The 26571-nt window shown below is 44.2% G+C and overlaps 3 protein-coding genes across 3 annotated transcripts; 1 reads left to right on the top strand and 2 right to left on the bottom strand.

Moving 5' to 3' along the window:
• On the bottom strand, positions 1–4439 carry LOC119376010 (fibrous sheath CABYR-binding protein-like). The gene is made up of 3 exons (XM_037646007.2): positions 4265–4439; positions 2167–2717; positions 1–501 (listed from the first exon to the last, which is right to left on the bottom strand). Exons 1-3 carry the CDS (start codon positions 4437–4439, stop codon positions 163–165), a joined length of 1065 nt encoding a protein of 354 aa, XP_037501935.2. The 3' UTR covers positions 1–162.
• LOC119376011 (RNA N6-adenosine-methyltransferase mettl16-like) lies at positions 4366–13744 on the bottom strand. Its single transcript, XM_049411352.1, has 9 exons — positions 13671–13744; positions 12670–12986; positions 11264–11404; positions 9544–9722; positions 8934–9013; positions 7851–7917; positions 7329–7417; positions 6491–6625; positions 4366–4471 (listed from the first exon to the last, which is right to left on the bottom strand). Exons 2-8 carry the CDS (start codon positions 12974–12976, stop codon positions 6514–6516), a joined length of 975 nt encoding a protein of 324 aa, XP_049267309.1. The 5' UTR covers positions 12977–12986; positions 13671–13744; the 3' UTR covers positions 4366–4471; positions 6491–6513.
• LOC119376014 (corrinoid adenosyltransferase MMAB-like) lies at positions 12992–26571 on the top strand. The gene is made up of 8 exons (XM_049411351.1): positions 12992–12999; positions 13685–13734; positions 14772–14917; positions 15973–16045; positions 17233–17330; positions 20517–20581; positions 22246–22305; positions 26426–26571. Exons 1-8 carry the CDS (start codon positions 12992–12994, stop codon positions 26499–26501), a joined length of 576 nt encoding a protein of 191 aa, XP_049267308.1. The 3' UTR covers positions 26502–26571.

Below are 26571 nucleotides of genomic sequence, written 5' to 3'. Positions count from 1 at the left end.
CATGCTTAAGAGCTTGTACGAGATTTTAATGCATTGCAGGATAAAAGGACGCTTGAAAAGGTGCCAGTCCATTTTTTCATTTCTTTTTTTTTTGCTCAATGTGCACCGCAACCAAATGAAACATTCACACCAAATAACACACCCCTCTCTGACAGTAGTTCTTCACACCAACACATTCACACAACACAGATGAAGTGACAAACGTAATGACAGTCCCAAATGTGCAAAACATGAAGAAAAAAAAAGACAAGAAAAAAACAAAACAATACAGCCACTGAGGGATGCAGTGTCAAACGAGTCTGCAGGGTTACACTCCCCAAAGGCAGTCTTGATGTACTGCAACAACTGATGCGCCACGTCTGATTGGCCGCTTCGGATGGTCATGTGGATGACGATGTCGGCGTAGATGCGCCGAACTCTTATGTCGGTGCTCAGAAGCAACGGCGTGTTGTCCGGTTCGGGATTGGCCCCTCCGACGCCTTCGTCAGCTGCCATGTCATCCTGCAAAGCCGCACGGTGGTTGTAACACTGTATGACAAAGCTAAGGCTGGCATAGTAAAACAATGACTTTCCAAGCGAACCTTGTATCGCCTCACAAGTGTTGTGGGTGTTGTAGGTGTGACCACAAAAAACCTGGTGCCCGCAAGCGTAAAGAAATGTGGCCCTTGAATGTGCGCCGGTCACACGCGTATTTGTATGCGCCGTTTTGCAATAACTGATGCTCTCTCTCTCTCTATCATGGGCTTGTAAGCGCTCAGCTGTTCCTGATACGGCAATCTGATCTTTTATTGAGGTGACATGTCATTTCATGTTGCCACATTTCAATGTTGCCTGGATATGAAGGCGACTGTCGTTGTTGCCTGTGGCAACTGAAGTGTTGTGCCGCTAAGCAAATGAGTGAAGGTCCAATTCACAGCATGGAGGAAGGAAACAGTTAGGAGGGAGCATTGCGTAATTTGAAAGAAAGAAAGTAGTAGGTCAGGCAAGCACACTAAGCTTCGCTTGCCTCCATTTTCCCGATAGGGAAAGGGTTCCTGAAATTTTATTTTTTTCTAGACAACGTCGACTAATTTGAATGAAAATTGTAAAGGAATTAAAAAATGGATACTGAAGAGAAACCCGAAATTAGCTTAGACTCGTTAAGTTTTGTTTAAGAACTCTATTTGGTCAATTTCATTGTAAGAGGTCACTACTGTATAGAAAATGAAGGATGGACAGCCATTGAGGTTTGCGGTGAAACTTAAATGCTAGTACGTCGATGTGATGTAACGGATTTCAGACTTCATCCTGTCATATTAAGCTCATCACCAAAGTGGTGTCACCACTTTGCTTGCTTTGACATCTCTGCTGGCATACCATGCATACTCGTGGTAGGAGGCGCTCTTTTTTGGTGTTGCAGAAGCGTAATATACTATATTACAGTTAAAATTATTTTCCTATAAAATGTCCCTTTACTTGCATCATAATGATAACTTTGCAGTGGCCATCCATGCCCAACTGTGGTCGGATAGACTTCATGTGGGTTCAGAATTCACAAATCTCTGCTCTGCTTTAGAGGATTCCAAAGTCTTTCAATGCTCATTCTTTTGCTGCGCTGTACTGAAACATCAGGACAAAACGAGAAGACAGGACACATATGTGTCCTGTCTTCTCATATATGTGTCCTGTCTTCTCATTTCGAACAGGTTTATGTCCTGGTGTTTCAGTATAGTGCAGCAAAAGAATGATGCCACACAAACTAGCCCCTGCCGAATCCTTATTGAACATTTCAATGGTGTTTTCTGATTTTTTAAAGCTTTCGCAAAACCAAGTACAGCCAACCACGTTTATGAAAATAATACATAGGATGGTGTGTTTTGTTCTTTATCAACATTACAGCACTGTTATTTCCAAATAATGTATTACCTACTAGCTGATTTTGCAGTATTATTAGGTACCGGCTTCCTCCTCTGTAACAAACAGGTAGGATACACTTCACTTTATTAAAGAAAAAAAGGAAAAGCTACCATTGCCTAATACTGAGTGTAATGCAAATTGTTAATGACAGCATGAGAAGGTGGATACTGTTGGCTGCAGGCCCTAGCCTTGTTTGAAATTTTGTACAACTCCCCCACCCCAGCAGAGGAGAGCTTAGGAAACCTAGAATCTATGGGTATGTGCACTTACTGCACTTTCCTCGGAGGATTTGTCACTGTGATCCTGGCGTTGAATCTTGTTTGGCGGCTCGTCTGCGGCACCGTCGTCTTCCTGTTTCCTCTTGACGCCGTCCCTTTCGTAGCTATCGCTATCGGCGCTGACGTCGCCTTCCATGGCCTCTTCCGGGGTCAACCAACTCGGCAACTGCTCGGGCAACGGTGCAGGATCTGGCTGTGGTGGCACGTGATTTGAGGAAGTGACAGCAGCCGAAGGATCCTCAGCTTCCGACGGGACAGCGGAAGACTCCGACGCTGCCTCCTGTTCCTCGGCGGGCACGTCGGTGGATTCGCTTGGCTCGGCTTCCGACAACGGCCCGTTCGTGGAGCTCTGAGACAGAGCAGCGGACTGCTCGGGCAGCTCTAATGCTGGATTTCCTTCCGTGACCGGTTCGCTTAACGATTCGGTTGGCTCTTGTTTATCAACTTCCATATTACAGGGCTTGTCCGAAGAAGAACCAACGGGCTGAGCAGTGGTCTCGTCCAACTTTGATGGCTCCGTCGTAGATTCAGCATCAGATGCCTCTTTTTGACAGACGCCTCCAAGTTAGCGTCCCTGAGAATAAGAAAGAAAAAAGTGGAGGAAGGAGAGCTTTATAGAGGGCATTGTAGAGAGCCATGTTTAAATCATGTTGAAGTTTCGATTTCTCTGGACAGACATGACTGAAGTGCAAAAGCGTACTCTTTCATGTGTTGGTTATTTAGTTCCAAGGCAAGCAGACTAAATGGACACTCAAGGCAAACAACACAGATAGATTAATACTTGAGTGCATCTTAAACGTCAGTTAGTGACAACAGCTCTTTACTGTAAAAAAAAAACGTCACAGTTTCGCCGCAAGGCCGAAGCAATGAATGCGATAGCAAGAAACTAATGCTATATGAAGTGAGGCTCGCCAATGGATACTCCAGTTTGAACAGTGCTCCTGTTGCAAAGGCGGCCGAAGCAGTGAAGGAAACTAGCGTGCTTCAAGTGTCGAGCTGTGACACTTGATAGTTCGCGCTCATCTCTGTTCGTTTAGCGGCGTCCCTTGAGCTCGAGTGGCTTTCGTACGCTGCGTAACATGAGCGCGGACATCATGGTGAAAGCGTGAAACATCCCTCTTCCCCTCAGCACAAGAAAACCGCGCGAGCAGACAGCGGAACGGCAAGGTTCTCCCTGCGCAAGTATAAGAAGAAGCGAGCGAGCGAGCTGACGACTTTTAAATGCGCCTGTCGTGCTCCTAACGCCATCTCGCTGGTAATGAAGAAACGCTTATAAGCGCAGCCGTCTCTGAGTCCGTCCAGTGGTAAAGAGTGTGTATAACGCTCGCCGTTACCTACGTGAACGATCTGCGTTTCGTGGCGTAGTGGCTAGCGCCACTCGCTGCGGCGGAAGAGGTCCCTGGTTCGATTCCGCGCCTCGGAAGCATTTTTCTGAATTATTTTTCTTTGGGGCTTTTATATATACATACTTACATATACGGTGCATGACGGCGGCGACGGCGACGGCGACGGCAAAATCCAGCCGAGACTGTCCATATAATTGCTATCGCAATAAAAATTTGGCAGATCACATGCACTGTGGGAATTGATCATGACTGGGTCTATGAGGGGACTGTGTTTTCCTATTTTTGGTGTTGACGAGGAGGCGCTAGCATATATGGGCGACTTTCTGCAGCATTGCAAGGGCACGGCCATGTTTGATCACGTGAACGTGACTGGCCTTGGGCCAGTGAAGCGGCTGTAGCTGTACCACACAAGCTGCTTGCAGCAGGGTGTAAGCAAGTCATATAGTTGTGCATCGGAACGTTCTATATGCGATTGCCTTTCTCTCTTGGCAACTAGCACATTACAAAGTTGCTGAAATGCACACAAGCTTCCTCACAGCATGAAGGAAACAAGCTAACAACTGTGGAAGGACTACACAACACGACCTCAGCCTTCGGTTTGTTTCACTTGCACTGTAAGCGAAGATGCAGTCCTGTCGACTGATTAACTAGCTTCACCCACACTGGACACTTATTGCTGTACAGCGTCTCTTGAGAACATGTCTCGAGTAAACTCGCAAGACCACTGACATCGTCACAGCCGACCTTGCTTTGGTGAGTCTTGTGTCTGCTCGACGACCGGAGGCTCGTCTCTGGGCTTTTGGGCTTCTTCGGCTTTCTTGGCCTCCTCCTGCATGCGGCGTTTGCGCTCCATCTCCCGGCGCCTGCGCCTCAGGTGCGTCCACGTGTTCTCCTTGGCCTTGACCCACAGGTGGCACATGTCTGACCCTCGTTGATGATCTCATAGGGGACCTGCCAAGACAGACAAATATTTCACAAACTGCCCTCCCGAGCGCACGCCACTGGTGGACAGTGTCGTCTGTTTTGTGTTTGAACGCCTTTTGACACTGGCGTCCAGCTACGGCAACAGAAAAGCCACGAAAGAAGGAAAAGTTAGGAAAGAAGATAGTGCAACGCAACTGGAGCCGAAAAAGAAAAGAGCACCAGCCCAACATGTTACTGGTGTGTGAGAGTGCGTATGCAGTGCGGACAGAGCTACACCAGCACGGCCGAACATACTCGGCCAATAGGCTGTCTCTCAGATGACACGTATGTGTTGGGATGGCACTATGCCGTAAAGAAAAGGCAATGCTTTCACAGAGAGTTCACAAGTAGAAGCTGGCTGCATGCTATAGTGCTCTCTCCTGGCTTATATCTTCTCCCATAGAGAAAGCCCATCACAAGAAAGACTATGCAGAAACCACCGACGACAACTGCCAATGTAAATGAAAACCTGACGCTGCAAAAGCTATTCGATCTATAAATTAATGATGAGCTTGAAGGCAAATGTATATCTCTTACAGTGCGAATACTATTTAGGTAGCATTCAAGATATGCCCAATTAAAAATTATTAGGACCAAGGGATGAAAGAGGTACTGGTTGTGAGTACACCCAACTATACTGCTAATATGCAGCTGGTGCAATTTTTCTAGAGCTCTTGGTTTTTTTGTTGTTCAATCTTGGTCCAAATTAGCTGGGACACCCTGTACATGGCTATATGGACATAAGCCGGCTGGTCGCATGTCTGCTCTCTCTGGTGCTATGAAAGGTGACGAATTTAAGTAGATTCGAAATGAACGAATAGGTGTATACTAGACTACATGTAACCCCCCCCCTCCCGGTAAAGGTGGTTTCGCCGCAGCGTAGCTGTGCTATGCTGTGAGAACACCTTTCCAGGAAAAATCTGCACAGCTGCAAAGCCCCACTTCCAGGTTAAATAAATGTATTACCCTTACATCGATTAACAATTTTTTAAAGTTTAAAAGCTTGTTATACGGGCTTATATGCTCTTAGTGAAATTTAAAATCACATATTTTACCAGTCATCACTTGCATCCTACTGAAATTCAAATCCTGCTTCCACTTCTCTTAGAACCAAAAAGAATGACATTCGCACATGCCTTGTTCCAATTCAAAAAAATAATGTGCAGGTTAGTTGGGTCATGACAAATGTGCTCATTTTTCTTTACAATATGTGATACATGCTATCCGAACTATTCGATTTGAAGTTATTCGACCAAATCACTATTCGCTTCGAACATAAGATGTACTATTCGCACATCCCTAATCTAAACCTTTACTCATCACAAAGCCTTTGTGCCTTCAGAAATGCGTGGATGCCATCTCTAATCACATTGATATTGACCACAGTGTTGTTGATAATAAATGCAGCGCACTATTTAAATTTCAACTCGGTGAAAAGACCACCAATGTCACAAATCTGATGAACGCTGATGGGCGATTGTACTGTGGCCTGCCCCCATACTAGCATCAAATTCATTGAATACACTGTGACAAACGGACAATCTATTCCAGCCAGCTCATTGGAAACAATATTATTGGGATGTGCCGCAAAAAGCACATCTTAAATGAAATCACAGGTCTAGCGCTGTGGCTGCATATGTGAAGGAAGTTGCCAGATGACATGGGTTGTAGCTTCCACTCTGATTTTTTTTGGAATATCGGAACAGGATTTTCCAATATCATTTGGTAAATGAATATTTGTTCATGCAGTAGGCATTTGTAAACTGTTATCTTGGTACAGTTGATAACTGAACATTCCTTTAAATTGGACATTTTTCAGCTCCCGTGAAATCCAACTTAATGAGGTTTTTACTGCAAGGCTAAAATTCCCATTACCAACGTCAGCATCATGTAGTGAAGGTATCCTTGTGTCAGACCTGAGTGTATTGCGAGATTCCACTTCGCTACAGTACCACTCCTGGAGAACAGAGAGCACGCATGTATACACTGTGCCGAGGCAATATGTACCTCGATGGAGTTGAGGGCGCTGATCAGTTCCCGCCAGACGTAGTGAACCCGCAGGGTGACCGGTACTTGCGAGTGCGGCAGCACCAGTTCAATCTTGGTCTGCTGCTTCTGCTGTCGCACCTTGGAGTACGGAAGCTGCACAGGCACACACATAACAGTCACCACTGAGTTGATGACTGACTGCAGTCGATTTTTCAATTCACACGACTACGCTAAGAGAGCCATTGTGAAGTAGAGCATTTTGCATTCCTGTCCCATAAAAATGTGCACTGCATCAAACGTGCACTGCAAAATGTGTACATTGAGTAGGACTACAGCTGTAGCTTGATATGATGTATATATGGATTATAACAAGTTACTAGACATAAGTAAATTCTCCAAACTGGAAGTTTATGAAAAATTATCTTGTTGCTACATTACGGTGTAAAAAACATTCATTTTTAACGAATATCAGATATGATGAACTAACTACTTATGTCAGATATGACTTCGCTAAACCTATGTTTGAACCTATGTAGTTCGATTTATGCAAATGGCAATCTCTTGCTTTTCCTTATTTGTGAAATTTCGCGAACGATAATAACACTTCCTAGAATATTACTGTCATCGCGTTCATAAAGCTGACTGGCTACTTTTGCTGGCATCGACACCCATGTCAACAAATAAGTGAAACATGATTTGACAACAAAGGTTCCATGTGCATCTGTGTACTCCAACATTTCGATACACGTTTATCCCATTGCACGTCTATCATGCTAAAAGCTCTACTAAAATGGGTCACTGTGGAAGTGATACGGAGCAAGAATTCGTATCACATAATAAGAATGAGTTCGCATGCCTTTTGGAGGTTGACGTTGAGAAAGGTCCACGCGACGGCGTAGCGAGTTGTCTTTCCTGGTGAAACTCTGCAACACGAGAGGACTTGACCTGCGGAGGAAACACAACGTGAAGGTCAGCAGACCTCGGCAATGGCAGCAGGCTCTTACAGCGATCGCTGCTGTCATCTTAAGAACTACTAACTGTACAACTTTACATGAGAGTGCTCGTGTCTGTTTTAGCGCTGCTTGCTGTGGCCTCTGAGACAAACGCACAGATGACACTAGTCTTAGAGTGTCTGTAGTATGCACAACCCTAAACAAATGGTCACCATGTCCAGCACACTGCCACAGGAGCATAAGTTTGATTGCAAATGGCAGTTGTGGCCAAAGCTTTGTTTTCCTTTTTTATGCACCGAAAGCCAAGTTTGAAAGTGCAGTTTAAAAGCAACGAGACGATGGTGCACATACGGACATTTCGCTGATGAAACTTTCTTGCGCTCTACTGCTTCTCCACCAGCCTCCAGTGTCCTGGGGAAGCTTACCTTGTTTTGAAGAGCACTGAGCACCTCCTTCACACTGCTGTTCTTGCCCAGCATACAGGTGTACAGGCTGCACAAAGAATTGAGCACACTTCAGTTTTTCAGCCGATTGAACAGACATTTGAAGGAAGTGCTGGTGTTGCTCAGCCCGATGAAGTATTTCGTAAAAAAATTCATTTGCATTTATTGCCAGAACAAAGGTCCCAATTATCAGGAGAAAAGAACAGTACTCTGACTATCCCTTTCTTTTTCATAGTCACAAGTGGACTACAGCGCTGATACTGAGCACACCTTACATATTGAGAATGTTACAACTGATAAAATTTCGCAAACGCGACACTACGGGTCAAGGGCGGAGAGGAGGAGAGGGAGGGGTTGCCTGCACACCAACCTTTGAGGATTACGTACTACATTTGTTAATGATGCAACAATGAACACAGTACACAATTATGAACACTTCCATTCCAGGTCGAGTGCACACCATGAAAGCCTTAAGAAACACACAGTTAGCCTTAAGCACAGATAGCCTTAAGAAATTCTTCTCCAGACTTCACTGCGATGCAACTAAATTTACATAACTATGGATCTGCAGCAAAATAAATAATGAATGGTCATAGTGAATGGCTTGATAATGACTGCCTACAACACAGGTACGAAATGGTACGTGCAACGCTAACAGGCTGGAAAAGTGAAGCCCAGATTATAGCAAATGGACTAAGCTGGTGCAGCACACTGAATACGTACTAAATATGTTTTATCCGATGTTCCTTTTAAGCTTATGCACAGACATCGGCAGAAAAGAGAATAGTCTTCAAATCCATACAAAAGAACGAAAAGCGAAGTGCCCCAGAAAGAGCCAGGGAAGGGTGTCATGCGCATTTTGATGACTCCCCATGATGCCGCGAAAGGTTACCAGAGCATTATGAATTATGCTCGTTTGGCACTTAAAACAAAAACTTCTCAGTACAGGTGGCGTTCAAACGTAAGTGTGATAAGGCCTTTGTGACGACTGGCTGCAGTGATAAGTCTTGTGAAGCTCATAAAATAAGAGGATTTTACATCGTGTCATAAGGTCACGGTCCTCACCCAATTTTGTCCCGCAGTATGAGGCTGTCCCGCAGCAAGACGTCCTTGAAGAAGCCTGTCTCTCCCGAGTTTGCCCAAACCTGTAAATGGAGGGTGCACACCTGACATCAGCATCATTTTTTATTTAGACATGAGGCTTGTGCTAAAGCTGCATGCATGTAGTTCCGTGGTACCTGATTTCCTCGCATATAACTCGCACCCCCTACTAGAAACTGCAGAAAAATAAAAATGAAAAAGAACCTTGCGCATTGCCGTAAAGATGCCTTCCTTGCATTACTGTGAAGCAGTGCCGTGAAGCCAACCCACACACCGAAATTCGTGCATATCGCACACTTCGACTTTAGCTGTGAATGTTCTGCATATCTTGTGCGGGTTATCCGTGAGAAAATGCAGTTTTTATAGTGTTTGTATTGCACAACACTTCTATTGAGTTTTTGTTGATTTTTTAAACTAGCTCTTGTAATTCAATTCAATGTGCCGAAAAATTTTAGCAAGGATAAGAAGAAAGCCTTGACAAGGTTTACAAATGTACGAAACATAACATCAATCGGGCTTTGTACATTCAAACCTGAGGCCCAATCACACCGATGGTTCTCCGAGATTGGTATACCTTTTCTGACTCGACGCCCCCCATGTCCGAAGATGGAGAAGTGCGCCCTTGCTCCTTGGCCTTCGTCTTGGCATCTGCCTCCTCGGCCGATGTGAAAAAGGGTGGGTTGCAGACACACACGTCAAACTTGTGCGACTCCGTCTTCTCCACAGCCTCAACGAGTGAGCCAACCTCCAGCACTGCATCCACGGAAAACGAAGTGAGCATTTGTGAGTATAAAGCATGTTGCATTAGCAGCCAATGTACGATGGCAGACTTGCCAACTGAAAAATTTAAGTACTATTGCAGTCGTAAGGAATGGGGACTGAATTTTGGTGGAAAATGCAAAATATTTCAGTTACTCAAAATGATGAATGTCAATTAGGCACAACAGGACCAGTCACGGTGGCGTAGCAGCCCACGGTACTGTGGTGATGAACTCAAGTTCATGCACTGGGTTCAATCCCGAGTCTGATGGTCACATTTAGATGGGAGCAGAATGCAACAACACTTGTCTAGTACATACTTAAAATAAGGTGAATGTTAACTCCAGCTAGTCAGAATTAGTATGGAGTCTCCCACTATGACAGGACCCATTGTAATATTGCAGTTATGTCATCTAAAATCTCAGAATTTAATTCATTATTGTCTAATTGTGATGCAGTGAAATGGCACTCTGCTCTAGAATCGCAGCTAGAGTAATCAGCAAAACAGAGAAACAGGAAAATGTTAATCAAGTTTCCTCGTAAAATGCTTCAGTAGCAGCGGCATAAATTTCGATGGCCATTGCACTTTGGATATGTAGAGTGGATGGGTGGCAGTTCAATGTGAGTAGGTTTGAAAAATTCGACTTGGAGAAATCAGTCAGCTACTACATTCTGGACTTCTAAAAACAAACTTTGCCCAAGACCTGATGCAAGAAAGAATCAAAGATTTTGGTGTCAGACTACAGTCATTTGTGAGGCTTAAAGCGACAAAAACATTGCAGCAACTTCAGGCTCCTCAAGATCATGAGGCAGTTTTAAAGTATTGAGAACATGAGAGGCCATAATTGTTTGTGGTTTAGCTAAGTTAAGGAAGGGAATCTGACAATAAGCCATTCGTAGCACTAAGCCACAAGGAAATCCATACGGATTTCTCAGAAATAATGCTTCCTAATTGCCAAAAAATTTGTCCCGGTCCCGGGCCAATGCCTTTGCAGGGCAGCCAACCCTGTGGGTTTCCACGGAACCGATTGCAATTGCAGTTTAGCTAAGCGATTTTATAGCAAATGGTTTTTTTTCCCAAAGCAAATAGCCTTTTTTGTCCCTTCCAAAAAGGACACATCACGGACACACTACAGTGTCGTGGTATGTCCTTTTTTCCTTCTGGTGTCCTTGTCATACTTGCGCTGTGTTCAGGTAGCTTTTTCTAATTTTCTGTGGTTCAATCCTTTTTCTTTCCATATGAAAGAAAAATAACGAATTCAACTGACTCAACTGACTGGTTCAACTGACTCCTTGGCAGCCTTAGTACACTCGTCCCTCTCGCATACTCTTCATGTGATCACTGGTTCATCCTGAATGTACCTGCTCTGGTGTCCATTTCTCTCTTTGTCTTTTTGTTTGAATGTTATACCAGGGCTATATCTGAACGAAAGCTTGACAAACAAACACAATAAGCTTACTTCTTAGATCACAGCTGCTTTTCATGGTAAAATGTAAAGAGTACATGCAAAGAAGGAGCATCAGCAGGCACTCACCTTTGACGTGATCCTCAAGGCTGTTGCGGGTCACATTTTCTGTGGCCGAAGTGGCGGCAATGGGATCCGTCTCGGTACCCACAAAGTCCCAGCCGCACTGCTTGTGACCCAACAACGCCAGCACGCATGATGCTCCCGTCCCTGTTGGAAAGTTGCGCCAGTCAGGCCACGTCAATATGTCAGCCCTCACCAGAAGCCACAGATGGTGTGAACGATAGTGTGTTGCCTTACTAGGTTCAGCTTGGTGTGTGCTAGACTATGACGTAGTGCTCCTCTACCGACAAACAGTTTACCTAGACCCAAATTCAGAACACAGTTAGCCAGTATTCTAGCTTACATAAAGAGGACAAAATGGGGCTGGGCATGGCACTTAATGCGCGGCACAGGCGGATAACTGGCTTTATAAGGAAAGCACAGTAGACAGAATTAAATGCTGGATGAAATTAAAAAACAAAGAAAAAATAACAAGAAAAAAAAAAAACATGCACGCACAACTTGAAATCAACGACTGCAATACAAGGAGAATTGGAGTTCCTTGGGAGAGGCTGCTCAATTCATCCAGCAATAGAATCAACACAGGCTTGTTATCATGGGCAGTGCCTGCAGCGAAACATGTATTGATCCAAAGAAAGGACATAACAGCTTCAACATGTGCGCTCTGTGATATTACATACGCACCACACTGCAGCGTTGGAAAATATTATATGCAATCAGTTGTCTGAAAGCATCCTGCGCACTGTGTAGCTCTACTACATAAAGCAGATTGAAAAAAACAAAAACAAAAAAAACAGACTGACTGTGCAAACAGACAGATATGCTATCTCTGCTGGCTGCACAGTGCCAGCAAGCATACATGCAGTTTGTGCAAAGACTTTGCACGCACTCTTCGACGTTTACGTAATAGAAAAAAAAAAGACGCAGCATTTTTTTTTTTTTTTTTGAAAGTCTAGGACGCAAGCGGAGGAAGCTCGCACTGTCGGTCACTTGATCGCAGCCCGACAGAGAAAGCAAAACCACTGCACTGCTGGCGACAGCGTCGGAACCGAAACTGCACGTAAGAACAATCGCCCGTTCTTCTGTGGTCGTCAGAGCTCCGGCTGTATTGCGTCATCGGGGTAGAACTACATATGCATGATATCGCATACTGCGTAGTGCGTCACCACACTGTTCACTGTAACCACACGGCGCATCGTAGCATGTCATAACTGACAGTGGACAAAATTAGCGAAACCGTTGTCAACTAGACAAAATCGGTTTTCAAACCCCGGGTTCCGGAACGTATGAAGAGAGAGCAGCGCTTGATGACATCGGACTATTTACTTCACATAGTGCACGAAGCGTACGTGTCAACAATATCATCAGCAGGGGCCGGGCACAGCTGGGACGATCGAGTCCATCCCACTCACCGACATCGAGTGCCACGACGTTGTCTTTCCTCTCTAAGACCTTCTCGACCAGGTCTTGGACCCAGAGCAGGTAGTTTAGACGCTGCGGCACAGCCGGCACCAGTCGACCCTGCGGCAACCGCACGTCCAGCTCGAAGAAGTGCTTGAGCAGCGTCTTGGAGAGCGCCCGCTGCGAGTCGGCATCCTTGAAGTCGAGCTTGGCTTTGCCCAGCGTGTTGTAGGTGACGTGCTGCGAGAAGTCGAAGTACTTCTCGGCAAGCACCGTGAAGTCCGGCGGCGTACGGAACACACTCCGTTCGTGCATCATCAGCACGTCTCTTTCATGGCGCAGTGAGTACTCTACGCGGCGAGCCGCGTTGGATGGTTTAAGATTAAGGCGCCTTACGAGGTCGACTAGATCGGCTTTACAAAGTGCGCGAGGCCTCCTTGGGCGGTAAACGCGCTGTCGCTTTCTAAAAGCGCAAACACGTCGAATGTTCCGCCATGTCTGAAGGCTAGCAGACGAGGCCTACGCAATGGCGCTTGCCGGCGTTTGCTTGACATCGAAGCTATGTAAAAGCCCACAAAACATTTTAATTGACTCTGAATACGTGTTTAAATTATAATTGAATTCATTACAGTAAACGGTGTTTTTGTTATTCAGTGGCGTCTAATCTCTTTCTTCAGGCGACGCCGATCTCGGAGTCTAATTCAGAAATCTCAAAGGCTATACTTTTATGGCCTTCATGTTTTAGAATTGCTGCCGGTACTAAGTCAATCCAAGCCTACGCGCTCTTTTGGTGCGTGTTTTGATGTCTGCTGCTGGCTCCAGCAACAAGTTGTTTCACTTTTGCCCGCATTCATCTACTACTGGGAGAAATGTCCACTTTGCGATACATCGCTCGATCTCTCGTAAACTCTAGGTTTGCAGCACGCGCCTTATAAGGTGACATTTCACACGTTATTGTTAGTTTCGTTAACACAACTGAAGCATTGGTGGCGTGCTGATTGCTACAGTTTACGTTTCTCCACGCAGTACTGGCGGCCCCCGACAAACCAAGATTTACACTCGCACGGGTGACAAAGGTAAGCGTGCGGTCGCAGGCGTGCAGACGCCGCACGCTTCTATTCGAATATTATTTCCCTGCAGCCCTCAGCAGTGCTCCTCCATGGGCTGCAGAAGATAGTGCCGCTGTTCTGTTCTGAACAATTATAAGCACTCTCCGTAGTCTAATGCATTGCGACTCGCCTGTCACGGAGCAATTATCACACGCACAGCTGGAGTCCAACAGGAACCATTTGCTTACGGTAGAGCGCTTTGGCAATTAAAGTTCGAGTTGAACGTTAATTATTTAATCAAAATTTAATTATTTAGTCTATTCGGTTGCTTCCAGTACAGCTGGCCATGGCTCTATAGTTGGGTACCAGTGCAAAACCAGCATCGTGCCTACGAGTTCGCATGTAACTGGAATCGGTTGCTTTCCAGTTGTGTAACTGCAGGAGTTGATCCCGATGCAGTTATTGACAGTTGAAACAGGCGTATTTCCAGTTACATATGTTCACCTGGGTAATGTATGCTGTAGTGCACAGCCTTTTTTTTTATTTTCTTTTTGTTATGCACAGTAAGCAAACAGTTATGTACAGTAAGGAACCAATCCAACAGATATACCTTCGAATCTATTTATGGAACGGTTATATGAAAGTGCTGTACAACTAAAAGATATGCGTGCAAATTGTCCGTATTTTCGTGTTGTGTAATGTGCAATCTCAACATAACGTTTATGCCAGTATCTGATTAAATTGTAAATCTTTCTATCATTAAGCAGAATTGCTGAGGCGCTACTTTAATTAGTAATAAGCCAGAGCGATACTTATATATTTACTATATATATATATATATATATATATTTATATTATATATAATAAGTAAATATATATAGAAACAATGTTATGTGTAGATTTTAGTTATAGCAGATGTGCTGCGTGTCAGAGCAAATGGTTTTACTAATATCAGCGTGTGTGCACAGAACACAGAGTTGCAGATAAAAAGTTGTCGAAATGTCGCATGTTCGATGGCAACAATCGCGTATGCGTGTACTGTAGTGGACTGTGTGTTGTGTCAGGCACGTCCGCAACGTACACTGGGCAGAGGCGGCGCAAGGACGACGCAGTCTTCGAGGCCCTGGGTGCCACAGACGAGCTCAACTCTCACATTGGCTACGTCCGCGCTATCCTAAAGCATCCAGAGGTCAGCGAACAGCTCAAATGGGTGAGGGTCTCTTTAAGCGCCTTTCGTGCAGAAAGGTGCCAAAATGCCTCTGGAGGTTTAGGGGTGTACGCTATAGACTTCAAAAGGAAAAGAAATGTCATCCGCTGGTTTGTAGCATGAAGCCAGAAAGAAAGCCCAAGTGGGCCTCTCCGCAAGTTGCCTTTCGCTATTTACAATTCCACTCATGTCCTTGGCATCTTTCATATAATCTGTGCAATGTTTAGCAGATTTGCATCTATAGAGTTGGCAATACGATTGATACACATGTTGTGCATGTTGAATGTTCAGCTAAGTTAAAAGTGGACAACCAACTGTGTCATCCAATTTTCTTCTTCTAAAGATTTGTCGGTGTCAAACCATATATGTAATAGGACATAAGCAGGGACATAGAGACAAACCTATTCAGAATAGTGCTTGCCTGATCTGATTGGTTCCGCATGGTGAGGAGCGTTTCCAGACAACTGCCATTAGGAGGACACAGGAGGAGAGGCGACACACCAGCGATGTGTCTTCTTTCATCTTGTGTTGTCGTCAGTGAAGTTGGCTAGCAACCTATATTCACCCCAGCCATGCAGGTTCTTGATGTAGTAGCTGGCGATGCTGCTGATTACAAAGTTTGCAGCAATTTGTTTACAAGAGCATTCCCAATATGCAATACGGCTGCTTGGCCTAGTTGGAAATGGTTCATCTTTTTTAAGAAGCGCGAAAATGACACGGGGACGAAGCATAGACGCACATAGGTCCCAATATCATTCACATGTGACTTTCCTCTGGTTAAATATGTGTTCTCACACCTTCACTGTATCATCAATACACAAGAACTGCACTGCGGGATCTGTACATAAACTTGAGCGATGCATAGGAGGCTGTAGAAGGTTACAGGGTGTGCAGTTTGGGGAATTTAAATATTTCCTCCTTATCTGATTTGCCTCATTCTTCTACAGTTGCAGTGAAGCAGGCAGTACTAGAAGCAGCATGTTGTGCTACTTCGCCTGCCGTACTTGCTTTCTTTCTGGCGTCGCATCTCAATTCATGGTGCTCGACGGTAACTGCAGGTTCAGTGCTTGCTCCAAGACCTCCAGGCTTCTATCGCAACGCCGTTGTCATCAGCATCGGAGGGGCAGAGAGGTAGGCTTCTGCGTGTTTCTAGAGTATCGCATTTTGAGAAACGTTGGGCACTTGAAAGGAAACTCTCTCACTGCCTATTTTCGTTCTGTCGTGTACGCGTAGTTTGGAAACAAGCAGATCGACTGATTGAAAAATTGCCGTGTACTGCTGCTTTTTGGCATAGCAATTCGAACCAACCACATTGGTCTGTAAGCATCAATTATTACCAGGGTGTGAATCCAAATGAGGTAGAAGTTCAGGGGAAGATGAAACTTGAAGCGATGAAAAATCCTTGGAACACGGGGTGTCATTGGAGCCAGCGTTTCAGCTAGTGGACTTGTCTTCTTCAAGGCTGCAGCTTCGAGTTGCACACTCTGTCAAAACGTTGACACCCAGTGTTTTAAGGATTTTTCATCGCTTACCAGGGTGTGGTCACACTCCTACATTGAAAAGTTAGTTTGTTTTCGAAAAACAAAGGCAGTGGCAAAATTTGTCCTACACTATTTCTAAGCTGAAGCTCTTGTTGGGTACCACTAATGTTGTCAGTACAGTAGATGCCCATTTAGGCAGAGTAAGGCACATTAGCTGCTGTTTGTCACATTAGCAGTGTGGCAGCGCTCTCTCGTTATCCATGCCACACAAGGGTGGCATTGCCTCACCACTGTTTTTCATTCTGAACTCAACAGTGATATCTGCTTGAGGGTGTGTATGCGTGCACATGGAAAACTATAATTTGTGGCACTACAGCTTCAAGAGCAGTTGCATTCTTCCTGATCGAAGTGCTGCTTTACAACGTGCACATGCAGCTTGCTTCAGTTTTTCCGTTTGCAGAAGGGCTGGTAGATGTATGAGTTACAAGGTTAATTAGACGATTCAGTTCAGTAGCATGTTGCTCATCCTGATTCTGATGGTATTGCTATGAAGGAAAAATTCCCCTCTTCGAAAAAGCCAATTTCTAAATAGGTGTTACTTAAGCTCGCCATTGAAACAACCTGTATATATAAATAAGAAAAGTGATTCAGGCTGAAGCACATTATTATTATTTTTTTTTACAACAGTACCAGAACAAGTTTAAGGAGAAAGGTTCCTCGTTATGGTATGGTCTGCATTGAAAGTGCAAATGCAGAGAACTAGGAAGCATGTAGTTTTCTAATTTGATTGACATCATCTTGCTTACTTAAATTAGTAATTCTTATTTAATCTTACAGCCAAAACCGAGTTTCCAGCCGAGCACATTAAGGAGCTGGAACAGTGGATTGATGCACATTCCGAGAACCTGCCACCACTCAAGAATTTCATCCTTCCCGTAAGAAACCTTCGTGTACTTTTCCGATTTCATGTGTGATGTGGTCTACGCGTTAGTTGTAGTAGTAGCCTGTTTCTGAGCAGCCCCATAATGAGTACAATGGAACCTTTTTCATATGTTTTGAAAAAATTAAAGAAATGCAGGACTATCCGGGAAAACATACAATACAAATTTGCTAAAACATTGTGCAGTTTCACGTTAACGATATCACAAATGTTGGTGCCAGGAAATTGTATAAAATGGGAATGTATTAGTGAGGTTCAACTCTACAAAAAATGTGTGAAGGCAAGTAAGTGAACTTTTACGTAGTTTGCACATGCAGCAAATGTCTCGCTTTCTGTTATGGTCAGCGAGGCTTGGCATTAAGTCTCGTTTGTTGCCTCCGTGGTAAGTGTCTGCGATCTTATACAGTAAAACCCCGTTAATTCGGACTTCACGGGACCATAGAGAATGTCCGAATTAACCGAGGGTCCGAATTATCGCGAGTACGATCAAAACACTAGAAAATGTTTCCGCCACCACCAGACTTTTATTTCTTAAAGAAGTCGGTGATCGCGGTTTGCTTCGCGGAGGCAACGTGCAAGGAAATCACACTTTTGCTAAGTTCCTGAAGGTCCGCGCACACTGTGCCGCAAAGCGGCGGTCTAGCTGACGCAGCCAGGTCATCCAAGCCTTTCTATTAAAGCGGTAGTCGACAGGCAGCTGCTTAATGTTCAAACATCTTGGCTTCGCAGCCTTTCCTATCACCAGCAGCGGCAACTACTCTGTGCCGGTCATGCTCGTAGCCAGAAGAACCGTCACCCGCTCTTTTCTCCATTTCCGCCGACGCACGGGTCCCCCCTTAAACACGATCGTCTTGTCAGGCGCTGTCTCGTCAGTGTTGAAAATGTTGCACGGCTCGTACGTAGAAAGGAGTGCGGAAAGTCCGGAACGCCAGGCCTGCACAACGCTTCACCGCGCACGTTGCGGAACACCAGGGGTGCTATCGCGGAACGATGCCTTATGCCATATTCTATGCTATTCTTATCATCCACCACTCATGGCTGGCTGATCGCGTTGATACAGTGGCAGTACGGTCCGATATTCTAGGGACCGTAACTGTAGCGTTGTATAACGCGGACGGACCGTCGCCATGTTGCCTGTTGCTGATGACAGTAGCGATGCACTGCCTTTCATTGTGTATGTGCCTCCGAGATGCAAAGCTCGTTTTAAATCTCGGAGGCCATAATCCGATCTCGTTACCTCGTTTTAAATCTCGGAGGCCATGATCCGATCTCGAAATTGTTCAGATGCGCCGTCGATTTCGGCTGCGAATCCGAATTATATCCGAACCGCGGCCGTGGCGGTATCCGCTGCTGCTTCCCCGTCTCGACCCGACCTCGGTCGGGAGTTCGAATTAACCGAAGTGCGGTCGAATCTGTCCGAATTAATGAGAGTTCTCAGCCATAGAACAATGCACATTTTGGACGGGACCAGACGCCGCGTCCGAATTAACCGAAATTCCGAATTAACGGGGGTCGAATTAACGAGATTTTACTGTAACATTCATTCTGTTAGGTTATGCACAGTGGAACCATAGCTCTCTTTCGATCTCGACGTAACAAACCACTGTCAGCACTCTGGCTATTTCTTATCACTATTGTAGTGAGAAATTGCACTCAACATTGTTCTTGAGGTGGTATAATCGTTCAAGGATTGTACATTGGGCTGCTAGTCGGTGAGGCGTTTGAGAACTAAAGCTGAGGACAAGAAATCAGAGTGGAAGAAGACTGGACGAGTGCAGACAATCTAATAATTCGTTTAGCCGAACTGAATTACTGAGTTCTGTTCGCTGTTCTGTGTGCCACTGCTAAGTAGAATTGTTTAAACTAATGATCAAATCATGTTACTCAGTGTTGAATCCCCTAACACAAGTTTTTCTCGTAACCATTACGTGTTGTTGTGGCTTGTTCCTTCGAATTAATGCCCTTTTTTCACAGACCTTTAGTCTGCTGTGTTTATGTACTGCTGTATTAAAACGTGTAAATAAGTTGCCATGGTAGTATGCACAGATGCTTCGTGAAGAGCAGCTATCCTTGTCAGAAATGGTCGTGAACGACGTGGCCATGCTACACAACGTGAAGAAAGGCAGTACACATGATATGTACAAGTTTGCTGTAATTTTATTTCATTATTGGACTCTTTTGATCCATAGGTAAAATAGCATCATTGCCTAAGTGTTCTTTGCAAAAAAGAATATACCGTAATTAACGAATAGACAATGACGCTTTTTTTTTGAATAACAGAGCATTTCTAATTTGATTGACATCATCAGAGCACGTTGAAGAACATCAGAATGTAGCCCCTTGCTTCATAGTGTGTCTTATGCATAGATGACTATGCAACATGATTACTTTTGAATGGACTGTTAGCACTTTCTTGCACTGAACATCAGACAGCGCAGAAACATCAAACCTTGATCTGTGTAAGGAAGCTTGCTGGTAAATATTAGTCTATGAAAATTTTAGTGTGCTCAAACAAGAATCTTACTATTTACTGTGTATGTGTGAGAGCATGAGTAATCGTCTCTTTCAGCATGTGTAGCTATAGTAAGCACAATCAGCTTGATTGCACAAGAAACATTCTGTACACGTTCTTGCACAGTTCAGCACTGCAAAAATGGCATAATAGCTCGTAACATGTCTTACAGCAAGGGTATTTAATGTGCATCTTTTTAAGGAACGGGGCTAAGCTTCTTGTCAGGTGTGTAATGTTTCACTTGACTGTACTTGTATACACGTGACCGTACTCTACATGGATGATCGTCGTGCCTAGTGAGGCTTTAATCTGGGCTGTCCGCCATAGTGGATCAGCGGTTATGATGCTCGGCTACTGATTCGAAGGTTGCGGGTTCGATCCCGGCCGCGGCGGTCGCATTTCGGTGGGGGCGAAATGGAAGAGGCCCGTGCACTGTGCAATGTCAGTGCACGTTGAAGAACACCAGATGGTCGAAATTTCCTGAGCCTTCCACTATGGCGTCCCTGATAATCATATCGTGGTTTTGGGATGTAAAACCCCAGATAATAATATTATTATTATTATTTAGTCTGGAATAACTGAATGGCTGAATGATTTATGTACGCCTAAGGAGAGCAATGTACTGTAGACAGATGAACTGAGTAGTCTCCCCTCTTCTGTTGTTTCAAGTCCGGAAGTCCAGCTGGTGCAGCTCTCCACATAGCCCGCTCAGTCTGCCGGCGTGCTGAAAGAAGGTATTGTACTGCGTTTTTATTCCTGTGCCAAATGCATCTGATCAAGGTGCATAGGTGTAAAAATTAGTTGAGTTCTTTATGTGCGGTCGCACTGCTGCTTGCTGCAATCACATGTCCTATCGTTAGCCTTGTTGCTTCCCATTGCATAGCATTGTCAGCTGCCAACTGCATTACATCCTTACGTTTGTGCATGCTAAGGAATATAAGCATTTTGTTAAACGTTATCGGTGATTTCTTTGCACATACAGTCAAACCTTGAATCAAAAGTGTCATGAAAGAAAATGGAGTCATATCTGCAGGATGGCTTTCAACTAAGCAACAAGTGCAGTTTTGACTTTAGCAGCTAGAAATTTTTTTATTGTGTATATATTGTCTGTTTTTGCTCTGCTCTTACCTTGTTCACACTCCTGTGCTTGCCATTCAATGTGCTGCTACTATTTCACAAACTATAGGTGGTGTTCACTGCACTACATGGTTTTGGGATGTTAAATTCCTTAGTAATTATGTAATAATCATGCATAGCTTAAAGAGGTGGTGTCACCAAATTTATAGGCTATAAAAGTCTGCTGTAAGCTTCCTCTGTGTGCAAGAACACTCAGCACGTTGTGTTGGACATGGTAGACGTATGAAAATATTTAAATTCTCTTGCTAAGTGTACCTAAAGGCTCGTTCTTGCGATCAAAACCCAGCGCTTGCGTGACTGACGCTGATGTCACTGCATAGGAAGCGTAACAAAGGTTTTAGTGATGTCAGACGGCATTAAGGTGACCCGCAATGTGTGGTGTCCCACATCACCACTATGGGGCAAGCCAAGAGAGCATCGGCTGCGAACCTACACTCGCTCGTTTTTCTCAGCGTGTTGCCGAACTCCGGCAAGCTTGCTGGCATTTTGCAAAGTGCTTCACATCGTCATGCGAACCTGTAAAGGTGATGTTACAGAATGTTAGTTTGTTTGCACACATCTTTGCGTTAGCATACTGGTTTACCGTAGCCGTAAACGTGAGAGGCCGTATAAGTGAAGCCACCTGGTGGCACGACTATGAACCAGGCAAGCACCGAATTGTTGTTGCAGAAACCTAGTGTATTCTACTTCTCTGCTGGTGTCAGTTCTTGACAGTGGTGTAGTTCCAAATGCATTGCTTTTTTAAACATATTTTTGCCATGTTCACTCAGTGAAAACAAAGAAACGCACCTATAATTGTGGTTCTATGTAGCGTCACAAGATGCCGATACCGTCTTCTGGTAAACCACTATTCCACAAACGCCCCTGCGTATTCCGAAATACTGTGTACGCTAATATTTTCCATTAGAGAATTTCAGTAAGTCTTGAAGGCATCCGGAAGGTTGCTCGTGCATGCGAGAGCAGATCATGCAGCAACTGCGTGCGTCACAGCTTCGTGGGCCCACGTGCTCAAGCTTCCTACACAGTGATGTCACTGTCCAACTCGGCGCCCAGAAACTGAAAATAAAAGTCATTCACATAAATAACGTGATAATAAATTAATTAGTAAGAATACGTGACTTTTGGAGCATGTATCATGCTTCCTGGAGCAATGAGAAACGTTTGAAACAAAGAATGCGCAAGCTACAAGTTTGACACCACCACCCCTTTAATGTGAAAAATAGTGCACAATTATCATGACAGTATGTTTTTTTTTTTTCAGAGTGACTTCACTTTTCTTAGAAAAAGAGGTGGATGAAGTTGTGATGAAATATATAAACAGGTGAGTGCTTGCTTCATGCGTTTTATTCATTTGCAATGAAGTCAGGTTTGAAGAGTCACCTTACAAATTCTGCTTTGTTGCACGACGTGGAGTTAGAGACAAGGACGCCATAAAAAAAAGACAGCAAGCTTGCATGGTCACCTTCTTCTGACTGGTTTATTCAAAACATTGGGCAGTGCTTGATTACATTGTTAAACAGGAACACAAAAACTTAGATATTACCAAGGTTATGAAAGGATGCTTTTATGTAGTATGTAGTTATCGTGTCATGTAAAATGGGTACAGTTGATTGTTGCAAACTGCTTCTAGTGAACATAACTTTCTGTTCATGTGAGCACATGAGAGCAAAGACCCTCACACAAAGGTCTGTTAGCTCACTGACTTGCATTTTTTGCTGTAATTTTCTTTTTATGTGCCATCATAGCCTATTCGAAGATAGCCAGTAATGATGCAAACTGCAATTTATTACAGCCACATAACCACATAAGATTAGACATCACTAAAACACATAGAAATGTGTAGAATTAGTGTATAAAAAGCGCCCAGTAGTTGCAAAGATGTTTTAGGGTGCTTGAGCTTTGTCTCAAGAGTAGAACGCGATAGCATAATCGAGTCCTGTTCACTTTGCCTTCTCGGTCGGTAGCCTGGCGTCGCTTCTTGGTGGACACCTCAATCATACCGCCAGGAAAGGAATGTCTGTACGCGTAGAATTAGCCATTTCAAACTATCATACAATGCCTACTGCAAGCACTGTTGTGAAGTGCCCACTACGCCATAATTATTCCTTTTGCAAATCAGCAAAGTACCCACTACGTGTCCATAAGGCAACACGCAAACCTACGCAGCTGCTCAGATTGTTGATGCTTTTGCTGCTGATGGTGATTGAATATGTCTGAGTTCTTGGTGTGCCTTTAAACCCCTTACTCATTGTGCAATTCACATGTCTTGATGCTTGACACGATTCTACGCTTCTGCGATGCAACATTACGTGCGTTAAGGAGACTCCTTGCATCACATGACTATGACATATAGGGTTTTTTTCAGAAGCAGTTCCAAGCAATGGCGTGTCTCTGTGGTTGAACACCTGCTTGCCACGCAGAAGGCCTGGGTTCGATTCCCACTTGAACCGAAGTCTTTCAATTATTTATTTGCATCTATCTCTCATTTTCACTCACAAACAACACTGATTTTCTGCTCACAACCAACAACACTGAAGCTGACGCCGGAATTTCTGTGAAACGAGCTCTTGTATTAATATAAAGCATGTTAATATAAAGCGATGCTATCGTGTTAATATAAAGCGATGTGCCTAAAAAGACCATAGGTTGTAAGCATCCCAAGACTTGTAATGACAGTGTGGTTCAGCTGAATAATTTATGTTTACAAACTCCTTTTTTCTTGTTTTCGTATATGTGAGTTAAGGTGTTGGCAGATTAAAAACCTGTGGCATGGCTTAAAAAGTGGCATATTTGACATATTGAGCTTTCTGATGGGCAGTTTCTTGTTCTATACAAGAAATGAAGCTTTAGTACCATGTGCTGTGGTGAGAGCAATCCAGTTTTTCTTGCAGGTGAGTTGTTTTCACAGAGTCATCCCGCTCCAGCTTGTGTCACCGTAACAACAAGTGAAGCTACTTTTGTGAATCGAAATTCATAGGCACTACAGATTTTAACACGATAGCGTTAAAGAGCTTGTTTCCTAGAAATTCCGGTGTCGGCATCGTTGGTTGTGAGCGAAAAATCAAGAAAGATGCAAATAAAATAAATAATAAAAATCTTCAGTTCGAGTGAGAACAGAACCCAGGCCGTCTGCATGGCAAGCAGGCGTTCTACCACAGAACCCCAGTATTGCTCGAAACTGGTTCGGAACAAAACACTATAGGAATGTCATGTAGCGGAAGGAGTCTCCTTAACGCATGTAATAATGCGTGGCAGAAGTGTAGAATCGAGCCAGGCGTCAAAACGTGAACTGCGCAACGAGTGGGTGTTTTAAAGGCCCACCCATTACAAAGCACTCGGACATATTTAATCATCATCAGCAGCAAAACCAGCAACAAAGTGAGCAGCTGTGTAGGTTCGCGTGTTGCCTTACCGACGGGTAGTAGGCCCTTCGCTGATTCGCAAAAGGAAGAATTATGGCGTAGTGGGCATTTCGCAACCGTACTTGCAGTAGGCATTCTAGGAAAATATCGGATAAATTCACCCACTACTTGGCCAATCCCCTGCATTGGGTATGAGCCATGTTCAGAGCAAAAAAAAAACAGCAACAATAGTTTCAAACAGCCAGTGTTGCCCGCACAGACATTTGTTTTCTTGTGGCGCGGTTGAGGCATCCACCGAGAGCTGAAGCCAGGTTAGCAATTGGGAAGGCCATAGAGTTTCCTACAATACTTACTAGAGGGAACTCTGGTGCTAGTGTCTATGGGAGCTGCAACGCATGGCGCTTCAGCCAGCATGGGAATGATGGGTAGTACACGGATTTGTCTAAACTTCGTTCTTTCGGCTCCGTTTGGCTCCGCGTCGCCTGCATCCGCTCTGTTGCAAGATGAAGTTCAGCAAAAGTCAGCAGTTCCACTTCACCAATTTAACCTTTTTAGGCTCATCAATTAAAATCTGCTTTCGAAGTTCACAATGATCCATTCTTTTATCCGAAGAAAACCAAAACCCAGCAATAAACAAAGCCACAAGTGCATTCGAAGCCCACCAGTACGAAGACTGGGCAAATCCGTGTACTATACCCATCATTCCCATGGTGACTGAACACTCGCAGCGCCAGAGTCCCCTCTAGTTAATTTTAGGAAACTCTATGGAGATGGCAATGCGCTCAGGGCCCGATTACGCTGTCGTGTTTTACTCTTGAAGGCGAAGCTTAAGCGTCCTCAAAGTTTTTTGTGCGACCTGTGAAAAGTCCGTAAAATTCATAGTAAAGGAAACTGTGATCGGAAAATAATCGGATCTTATTGCTCGATTAGATTTATACGTATTTGCCATGCTTGTGCAAATAAACCAGGGCACTTGTTCAGCCGCAATAACGCTATCTGAGCACCCTAATGCAGCCACATGTGGCTACGTGTCTTATCAATGCCCACTTTCATTAACCCTTCTTTTTCTTAAAGTTGTCTGTTTTGGGGTGCCAGCATATCTTGAATCAGCAGAGTCTTAAAAAAAAAAGGCTTTCACCTGAATGGATGCAACATAATTTTGCAACGTGGGTTGGCCATCAAAACCTACCATCTGACTGGATTGACCTTAACTTCAAATTATGTAGACTTCTGTTATTGCCATGTAATTCACTTGACTGAAATGACTGAAAGAAAGGAAATTTTAAGGGCTTGTTTTTCTTTGTTAGACACAGTACTGATGACAACTAACAGACAGTAATGCGAGGGAAAGTATAGGGTATGATATTTGTGCTAATTATGATATAAATGTGAAGAAAGGAAAGTAGACGAAAAGGTAATTTGTCGCCGACAGGGACCGAACCTGCAACCTTCAAATAATGTGTCCGATGCTCTACGTCACGCTTTATCAGCATGCAGCACCTTGTCTTGAAAATTGAATGAATGCACCGGAGTGCATACTACTATATTGTGTGGCGAATATTTTTTTAGAGATCTTGCCTATTGCTCGTTTTTGACTAATTCTTTTCATGGTGTCATATTGCTCGTGGCCTCTCTATGTTTGCATCGTGCATACACCATGCTGACAAAGGAGCATTGACATGATGTGTGAGACATGTTAACAACTGACACTTCCTTGTTTTGCTACAAGATGAGAGGGGAGTGAGTGTAAAGCTATTGCTTGAGAGTGACGGACATGGACTGTCAGCTAGATAGCTGATGACTATACTGGCATGCATAATGAAGGGGGCTTTGGAATCCATGAGAGACGTCATGGGCTCAATGTACAACTGAATATTATTCAGCTTGTAGACTGTGCATGGGTGTGTTTGTACTGCATTAGTGAAGTGCTAAATTGACCCTTTTAGCTTTGTTTTCACGGAAACAAAAAATTTCCGGCTATTAGTGTCTGGTAGTCATTACCTCAGGTCTCTTGTTTCTTTCGTGCTACCTTGCGTGTGTAAAATGGTTCTTTATAAATTGTATACTCACTGTCCACAGGTTGAGCGACTACCTGTTCGTAGCTGCGCGGGTCTGCTCTCACCACGAAAATGCGGAGGAAACTATTTACAAGTGACACCGTGCCAAGGATACTATCCATTCACATTATAGGTCTTTCCATAATTAAATGGTTTTATTACCTTGTA

Source organism: Rhipicephalus sanguineus, unplaced genomic scaffold (genome assembly GCF_013339695.2).
Source record: "Rhipicephalus sanguineus isolate Rsan-2018 unplaced genomic scaffold, BIME_Rsan_1.4 Seq1066, whole genome shotgun sequence".
Taxonomy (NCBI): domain Eukaryota; kingdom Metazoa; phylum Arthropoda; class Arachnida; order Ixodida; family Ixodidae; genus Rhipicephalus; species Rhipicephalus sanguineus.
Note: the sequence above shows the minus strand (reverse complement) of the source record. Positions and strands in the feature narration are given on the sequence as shown.